The sequence below is a fragment of the Prunus dulcis genome, unplaced genomic scaffold, assembly GCF_902201215.1.
Source record: "Prunus dulcis unplaced genomic scaffold, ALMONDv2, whole genome shotgun sequence".
NCBI classification, from domain to species: domain Eukaryota; kingdom Viridiplantae; phylum Streptophyta; class Magnoliopsida; order Rosales; family Rosaceae; genus Prunus; species Prunus dulcis.
In genome coordinates this window covers 1-8,616 of record NW_023010319.1, presented here as the reverse complement: position 1 = coordinate 8,616, position 8,616 = coordinate 1, and the positions used below count along the sequence as shown (strand labels likewise).

At 40.7% G+C, this 8,616-nt stretch overlaps 1 protein-coding gene across 1 annotated transcript; it reads left to right on the top strand.

The window, feature by feature from the left end:
- Nucleotides 1-614: 614 nt before the first annotated feature.
- Nucleotides 615-1,748, top strand: LOC117613445. Its single transcript, XM_034342048.1, has one exon. It carries the CDS (start codon nucleotides 615-617, stop codon nucleotides 1,746-1,748), a length of 1,134 nt encoding a protein of 377 aa, XP_034197939.1.
- Nucleotides 1,749-8,616: the final 6,868 nt, after the last annotated feature.

Below are 8,616 nucleotides of genomic sequence, written 5' to 3'. Positions count from 1 at the left end.
TTATGGTGGAGGACTTTCGTGCATAAATTGGGAAGCAAATTTGAAGGTTGGCCGAGTTTATCCAAATAAGATTGCCCTTTTAAAAACCATAAGTTTAGCAGCAATTAGAGGCCACTTTCGTTTCAGAACAGTCCAATCTGGGAAGCGTCGGTTTTGTGTTCGCTGTTGGCAGGTGCCTTGCCCTTGGAAAATTCGGGCATATAAAGTTGGATTACATGAGTTTAAGGTTGTTAAATACGATCCACTTCATGAATGTGATCTGAGGTTTGTAAGCAGTCACCATCCTCAAGCTACGGCCGAATTGGTGTCTGCCTGTGTTAAATGGAGATTTCAGGATGCGCGCAGCATTTATACTGCAGCTGATATAAAGACAGATGTGAAAAAAAAAATTTGGTGTCAGCATAAGCTACTCTACGGCTTGGAGAAGCCGAGAGTTAGCTTTCAAAACAATGAGAGGGTCTGCAGAAGAGTCGTATTCCCTTCTCCCTTCCTATTGTTATGAGTTGGAGCGCACAAATCCGGGAACTTTGACATACATTCAGACTGATGCAGCCGACCACTTCTTATATTTTTTTATGTCAATTGGTGCATGCATATGAGGATTTAAGTCGTCAATGCGGCCCGTGATTGCTGTTGATGCCACCCATTTGAAGTGCAAGTATAAAGGTGTTTTGTTTGTTGCGACCGCATTTGACGAAAATCGCAACATATATCCTGTTGCCTTTGGGATTGGAGATTTGGAGACCGATGCAGCATGGGAGTGGTTTTTGAGAAAATTACATTGTGCAATTGGTGATTGCTCGAATCTTGTTGTCATATCTGATCGCAATGTTAGCATACAACATGGGTTGCGTAGAGTTTTTACTGGGGCAAGCCATGGTATTTGCTTTTATCACTTGAAGGGCAATATGAAAGCCTCATTTCACTTGAAGCAACGGGATCCGATATTGGGGTATTTTATAAGGGCAGCGAAGTCTTATCGTCTAGCGGAGTTCAATCGTCACTTCTCGATGATAAACAATGAGCGAGTGCGAAATTATCTACTACGTGCAGGCGTTCATAAGTGGTCATGGGCCCACTGTGATGGACGACGCTATAATGTGATGACAACGAATATTGTGGAGTCCATTAATTCAGTTCTTCGTTTTGCAAGGATGCTTCCGGTCCTACACTTGATCGATGAAATCACAAATTTACTTCTCACTTGGTTTAGTGAACGTCGAGATTTAGCAATGAAATGTCATTCTACATTGTGCCCTGATTTGGGTGAAAAGAAGTTAAGGAAGAGGTTAGACGCTGCGTCAAGGATGAATGTGGTCAAAATCAATGATGTTGAGTATAATGTTCTCGATGGTGATTTGAACGGTCTGGTGCACTTGGCAAACCGTAGTTGTACGTGCAGGAAGTTTGACTTGGAGCAACTCCCGTGCAAGCATGCTATTGCGGTATGTCGGCACTTGAATTTGAACCCCTACTCCTTTGCCTCTTCTTATTATACACGAGCTACATGGGCAGCTGCATATGCTGAATCTATTTATCCTGTACAACCTAAAGGCACATGGGTTATTCCCGAACATTTGAACAATGTCAAAATCCTTCCTCCTGTTTGTAAGGTTATGCCGGGCCGTCGCAAAATGCAAAGAGTACCTTCCAAAGGAGAGGACTCCCGACAAAAAAAATGCTCAAGGTGTGGTGTGAAGGGCCACTACCGAAATACATGCAAACAATCTGTCCCTCTCAAGAACTGAAGTCTCTAATTGCGCATATTGCACAGTTGTTCAGTTTGTACCTCACTTGTCATCAACTGTGAAGTTCATGAATAGGTTCGGTGATGCTGCAGGGATGGAAGTCCGTCAATTAAACGGTCATGTGAAGCATATGGAACAAGGTAACAAGTTCCTTGCAATGAGAGCCTATTATTAGTAGCAATTTGTTAACATACAGTTGTCCCTGTTTTATTGAAACCAGCTGTTATTTAACACTGTTCCACTGGCCAATGTGTCATACAGATTAGCATTTCTATTCGTTTGTGATGTACCTTTTATTTTCATTTAAATTGTTTTCGATTTGGTGTTGTGAAATGTGATTGTAGTCACGTTGGCATCACTTGGTTTCCTTTCCTACACAACGTTATGTCCTCTCTTTATATGCATCGTATTGGTATTGTATTGTACCTTTGTTGCCATCGTATTGGTATTGTATTGTACCTTTGTTGCCATCGTATTGGTATTGTATTGTACCTTTGTTGCCATCGTATTGGTATTGTATTGTACCTTTGTTGCACGGCCATTGGTAGTGTAATGAAAACGGTTTCTGTCCCAAATGAAAGGGCCTAGAAGGCTAACTAAAATGTAATCTCGTACATAAAACGTATTTCAAATGCAAATGTTACGCAATTAGTGGGAGCGTCATTGTACTTCATGATTTCTCATTGTTCTGATTGCCATAGACCAAACTATATATAGTTTTTGGGAAACTATCCATGCAGGTACACATGGTGAACATCCTGCACTACTATCGTTATATGGACTTTTCAAATAGTTAATTATTCACTTCAAGTCACACACACAGAGGAACAAACCCTTCCCCATTTGTGTGTGATTAGTGCCTATGGACTCTGGTACCTATAACTCTTCCAATCCAACCTGTTTTGCAAAATAACAAAGTCAGTTATTAGTGTTCTATATTGTTGGTCACAGTGTCCGTGGTTTGTATCCAATTGCCTTAAGGTATCAATACATGTCCCATATTTCCATGGATATTCCACGCGTCATAACCATCGATCTGTCCGAAACCCTCCATATACACGACCATTGCTAGAGTCACTGTTTATAAGTACTCAGATGTAGAGGCTATAATATGAGGTGTATTTCCATAAAGCAGCAATATAACATTACTATAAGCACAATACGATTACAATATGTGTCAATAATTATACAATACAAACACAATATACACCCGTTATGCTTCTAATATGAGGCCAATAAACGTTTCATAAGCACACCTCCACGTTACAGTACTTCATATGTATACAAACCAAGTAATTTCCCACTCAACGGTGAGAATAAGAGGAAGGCGTAAACAAGGCACCACATTCATACAAAAGCCACCAAATACATACAAAATGATTCCACCCGTACTTACCCTGACCCAGCTACAGAAACCCTTCCACAAAATCACCATGTTTACAGGTCCATGAATAGATCCAATTCTTTGGTCTTCTTCCTCGCTGCATGCACAAGGATATGATCAGCCATTCCCTAGCCACCCTTATTCAGCACCTGCCACACACCACCAACATCTATTTCGCTCCAATTGTAGTCTGGTGACACGACGGAAGCATAATCCCGGAACATCTCGAACCCATTGTTAAAACATTCAACCAGTTCATGGTTAAATTCTTCAGATTAAGTGAATTTTTGGACAGCATCTTTCTTTGTTTCTTCCAATTGTAACGTCAACGAGGCTAACTTCGCGCTTCGACTTTGGGCTTTCATTGTTTGCTTAACTTCTCTAGCAAATGCTTTGTTCAGCTTGTTCGTCAAGTTGCCCATCACCTGGCCATGAATATCGCATTTGGTTTCCCACCAATCCGTTGCCGTACACAAATATTGGAGGTGATGCTTCACTTCAGCTATTTTCTTTAGCGGATCAATGTTGTCTGCCTCACTTCCGGATGACGTAGGATCGTTATTTGGAGTCCCAGTGGAGATGGGAAAGGGACATGCCATGGCTGGTCTCCTGGGTAACTAACAACCTCGTTTGGAGGGATTACGTCTGACATCTTCAACTTCAAATGGGGATAATGCACACATGCACCCTGAAAAATAGTTAACGTTACAAAATCAATCTGGAGCTTCCTTTTCGTTACCAACAATAGGGAGAGATTTAGTACAGCTTTGGTGTATGATATATATGGAATTGAATGAGTAGGTTAGACCCTCTTATATAGAAGGAGTTGTCTGTTTTATATTGCTTTCAATGACTACATTACAAAATCAGTCTTCAGTCATTACTCCTCTCTGTCACTGACAGCATTGTCATATGCCCATTACAGTCGGACCAAATACGAAAATACACACCTGTCAACGTTGGAATAAGCGGCCGTACCAATACGTCATTCACCTGAACAACAGTGACTACACAAATTACACACAATCTTCTTCACAATTGTAAACTATATTCATATTGAAGGTGCTGCCATATGAATAACTCCCTTAGTAGCAAGTTCCCCATTAACTCATTTTACCAACTGTACAGACTTGTTCATAAATTACCCAATAGTATCCCCTACAAATGACGACAATAGGCAAGTCCATCTAAAAACAAAATAATACCACCAAATCAGTCACCCTACAGTCCCGACCTAAATTACCATGGCGACTAAAACGTAAGGTGGGATGAATACACCTACAAATACTTTCAGCGTCCATTTTTGTAATTTGCCAATTCATTGTCAAATTACCGTACTCATATATTTGGGACAATTTGTAGTTTTGGTACAGGAGGGAAATTGGGGAAAGAGGACAAAAGGAATAAATTGCAAATTGAACAAGGGTCCCATACAACAACCACCAACCAATGGTAAAGAATAGTTATATACAGCTGTTATTATGCACAACCCAAGTCAAATGTGTTGCCCAACAACTCCCGCCAATAACTCCCGCCTAAAATTGGACCCAACAACTGCCGCCAATAACTCCCGCCTCTTCATCACAATCATTTACTCCTGGTCATTAATACCTCCCACTATTTAATTGTAACCCAACTGCATGCACCCAACATTTCCATCACACTTACTCTGTCAAACCCCCTTGCCTGCGCAGCTATTTCACCTACATCACAATGAATGGCAGTTTGGGCAAACTAATGGCCACACCAACCCACACTAAATACCCAACACCCATGGACCCCAACCCCACACCAAACCCAACCCTTGCCATTACTGAAGGAGGGGACACCGAAACACCTGCCAAAGCAGCAACAGAAGACACTGAAGACTGGGTCCATGGACTGCAGCAATGTCGAGCCAATACCATGTTCTGGAAAAATCTCCATGCAAACATAGTTAGCAAAATTAAAGAGGGCCAAGCTAGGTGGGGTGTCATAAAAAAGCTCACAATTCGGGCGCGTTATCAAGCCCGGATGCATCTTCTACATATGAAGGCTGTCAGAGGTAGAATTGAAAATGCCCCTGCCAGTGCAGTTATTGCATTCAAAGAATCATACGAAATGGCTCAGCTGAAGCAACAACAACTGGAATCCGGCTTCGAACTATTTAGGAAGTTTGCACAAATTGTGGATGCAGAAGGAAAGTGGGACATCACTGTGGGGGGGGTCATGAACTTAATGGGTCGCGGTCGCCGCATTTGACGGGTATGCAACTCGAAATTCGGCCACAGCCAGAGGGTTTGCCTTGTAATATTACCATGGCTACTATTGGGGACAAACCAGTACAGTGGAATTTTTGACGTGCCCTCTTTTTTTAATATATACGTATGAGGTGCCCTTTTTTTTTTATTTCGTTTGTTTTCTGTTGGGGAACGGGGGCCTCGTTGGTACATATGTATAATGTAAGCTGCAGGTGCCGTCTTTGTGAAGATTGTATTCTGTAAGTTTGAGGTCACCTCTTTGTAAATTTTGTCTTGTGTAAGTTTCACCTGGCTTTTGTATGCTGCCAGGTTGAGGTGGCCTTCGTATTATATGTACGTTTCAGGTGCCTTTCTTTTGTGTTGAATGCAGGAACTTTGATAACTGCAGTTGATGTAGTTTGGCTGCATTCATTTCATATTCGATATAACGTAATTACCTTCCACATCGTCCATATTTGTAGACTTGTTCAATGACATTGCAAAACCAATACGTAAGACAGTATAAAAAATGTTATAATAGCTGTACCAATGTCAAATAATGCTGAGGTTACATTTGAATGCCAATATAACACCAATATCGGGCATTATAAAACCAATACAAATCAATAGCGATACAATAAAGTTACAATATGATACCAATATAGTGCCACTGGCCCACCAATACGTCATTCATAAACCAATATACAGACAACTAAGAATGGCATGTACTGTATATGCAAGTGTATACCATGCCGTATCTGTCATAAACTAAGGCTATGAATAACATTGGGCCCAATCTATACTTACTGTTGGCAATGGTAAATATTGGAAAATTTTTTTTTTCCTTTTTAAAAACACCCCATTAACTCCAGGTTTCATGTTTGTGCACTCACACCATGTTACTGAAACATTGTGCACATGCAAGTGTAACCCTTTGAATTTGGGATGACCCTCTTCAGCACCCTAAATATCGCACAACGTGAACAACAATTCATACCCTCCAAAACAAGAAGATGAGTAGGAGGAGCCTCCGTACCGGTGAGGGTGAGTCAGGGACATCTCGGTTGCCCGGTCAAGACGCGACTTCAAGATCTCGCCGGGAAATGGAAGATGCGAGTTCAGTGTGTTCACGGCTGTGCTACTGTGGGAACGTTGTCAAAACACATACATCATGGACGGTTTCTCATCCTGGAAGGAGGTTTCAAGTATGTGCAAGGGTAAGTTTATTTATGTGTAAGTTTTTGCTGACATGTGGGAATTGTCTGTATTCCAAATCTGATGCTGACTGTCTTTGTTTGAAAACATTGCTTCCGTTTGTGCAGAGGAATGGATGTACATTTTGGGAATGGGCTGACCCAGAGATGTGTGACAGATCGAAGCACATCATTCCAGGCTTGCTAAGGAAAATAAACCGCCTGGAAGAAGAACAAAACGCTGGAAAAGGAAAGATGAAAAACCCATGGTTTTGGGTCTCTTTTTTCTTGGTTGGAATGGTCATTTATTTGTTGTTTTCCAAATGTAATAGGACTCCTGGTCATCTACAGTTGGCAGGTTAAAGTTGGTTAGGTTATGGATGTAATGGAACAGGTTTTATTTATTCTAAATCAGTGATTGCAGAGATGGTCGTTTTCTATTGGTTTCATCTTGGTTTGAAAAGGCAAACACAAAAGGCATAGCCAATAACCCCAGGCTCAGGTATTTTGGTATCAAGTCTTATGCAGCGTCAATCGTCAGACCATTTATTCCACGTAAACATGAGAAATAACAAAATATTAGACGGTGAGGGACCTCCCAAAACTACAACTCAATGACGTCAAACAATAGAATATTTGAGCTTGTAATTGGCCAAGCCGAGCGTTAATGATAATGTTTGTGGTAACGACCCCCGCCATTTCCGTCCGGATCGGCTTTTAAAAATGCAACTACAAAACAAAGTATTCAACCTAACTAAACTAAACTAAACAGTCGACAATGCACTGTCGTCTCATGTTTACAGGTCCATGACATAGCCACCCAATATATACTTTCAACTGTCACGAAAATGAACACCCTAATATATTGCCAAATGAGAGTCGAATATTTCTCTATAGTGGCGATAAAATAATGGGAAAAGCTACAATGTGGGTGGCCCCAAAAAATTGCATTTCGCTGCAACTTGTGCCAAATTATGGATTTACAGGAATTTGTTAAGCACAGAATGTCAACAATAAGTTCTAACAAAGGAAAGTGAATACAGCCCTTCTACCATGGAAGACAAGTACAGTTGAATTCCGTTACATAAATGAACACCCTGCAACCTACTACAAAATCACCCCACTTTATCGCGTGGTGAGCAAAATGTCAAAAATTGTGCCATGTTACGCAAAAACTGATACTAAGTTTCAAGATTCACAATACGACAAAACATCCTGCAACTTCTTTCACATACATGTACAGAATCTGAGATGTCAATATGGGTATGAAGCTAGAAGGACCACCTGCAGAAGGAGGACATATGTGCCACTTCAGCATTCATATAAAGGGAAAATGAGATGTCATAAGACATGTTCAATTTGAAGAAGTAATTGTTTGAACCTTTCATAAAGAACATGAAACAAGTTTTGGATTACACACAGTCGGAGTTTAGAACATATGACATACGTAAATCAGATGCCAGTTGAGAAACATTGACATTACCATCTATAGTGTTCAAATCCCCAATACCCTAAACTTTGATGAACAAAAGTAGCCATTTTTAGTAATCACAGTTGGACAAGTTCCCAACATAATGTAAGTTCTCTTAAATGAACACTGAAGGCAGTAGTTAACAACGCAATTTCCTCCTTAAATGAACATAATGTAAGTTCCATTTTTAGTAAATAACAACGCAATTTCGAAGGCAGTAGTTAACAATAAAGCAGCAATGAGGTCAGATTAGGACTTTTACCTCATACATAGGCCTCCCCCCTGAAAGCCTCGATTGCAAGCTTCAATCGGTAGTAGCCAAACTTGGATGGGTCAATGGTATGTAAAGGAATGCCGGCACTAAGGTACTCAATATATTTGACTGTCATAATGCCACATGAAGTACTATCCACCCGAGCAGTAGACAAGTTAGAAGTGCACCTATTGATAACATCCGAGTATAGTGATTTAAAAGAACACAGCTTACCCATCACTTTGTTGAGGAACATCGAAAATTCTGCAAATTATGAATGGGTTAAAGTTTGACATGTCAGTCCCCTTTCTCTTCACCGCTTCAACCTCCGATTTCTCATAAAACCTC